General features: G+C 68.9%; 1 protein-coding gene across 1 annotated transcript in view; it reads left to right on the plus strand.

The window, feature by feature from the left end:
* The window catches only part of CUNH20orf27 (chromosome unknown C20orf27 homolog), an 8,498-nt gene extending 8,133 nt beyond the window's left edge, over positions 1 to 365 (plus strand). Inside the window, exon 4 of the mRNA XM_005431055.2 lies at positions 205 to 365. Within this exon, the coding sequence (XP_005431112.1) occupies positions 205 to 305 (101 nt within the window). The 3' untranslated portion in view covers positions 306 to 365. The remainder of the gene's footprint in view (positions 1 to 204) is intronic.
* Positions 366 to 405: the final 40 nt, after the last annotated feature.

The following is a 405-nucleotide window of genomic DNA, read 5'->3' on the forward strand; positions in this document are numbered from 1 at the left end:
CCAGCCCCCCCCAGCCCCCCGAGGTTGTCACCACCCCCTGGGCAGTGACCCCACAGCGGTGACACAAGGGACAACACATCCCCCACCCACCCGGCCCCGGCACTGGGAGCCTAAAACCGCCCCCAAACCCCTAAAAAAAGGGGGCGTTCCCACCACCTTCCCAAAAAAGAGCTGTCCCCGAGCCGTGTCCCCTGCTGTCCCCAGACCGTCACCACGGGACGCCGATGCTCCTGGACGGCGTGCGCTGCGTGGGAGCCGAGCTGGAGTACGACTCGGAGCAGAGCGAGTGGCACGGCTTCGACTGACCCCAAAGCCCACCCCGGGCCACCCCAAAGTCCCCCACAGCACAGCACGGTCCCCAAAAGCGGGCGGGGAGGGAGGGAGGGAGGGGGGACCCCGCTCGGT

The sequence above is a fragment of the Geospiza fortis genome, unplaced genomic scaffold (genome assembly GCF_000277835.1).
Source record: "Geospiza fortis unplaced genomic scaffold, GeoFor_1.0 scaffold414, whole genome shotgun sequence".
Taxonomy (NCBI): Eukaryota; Metazoa; Chordata; class Aves; order Passeriformes; family Thraupidae; genus Geospiza; species Geospiza fortis.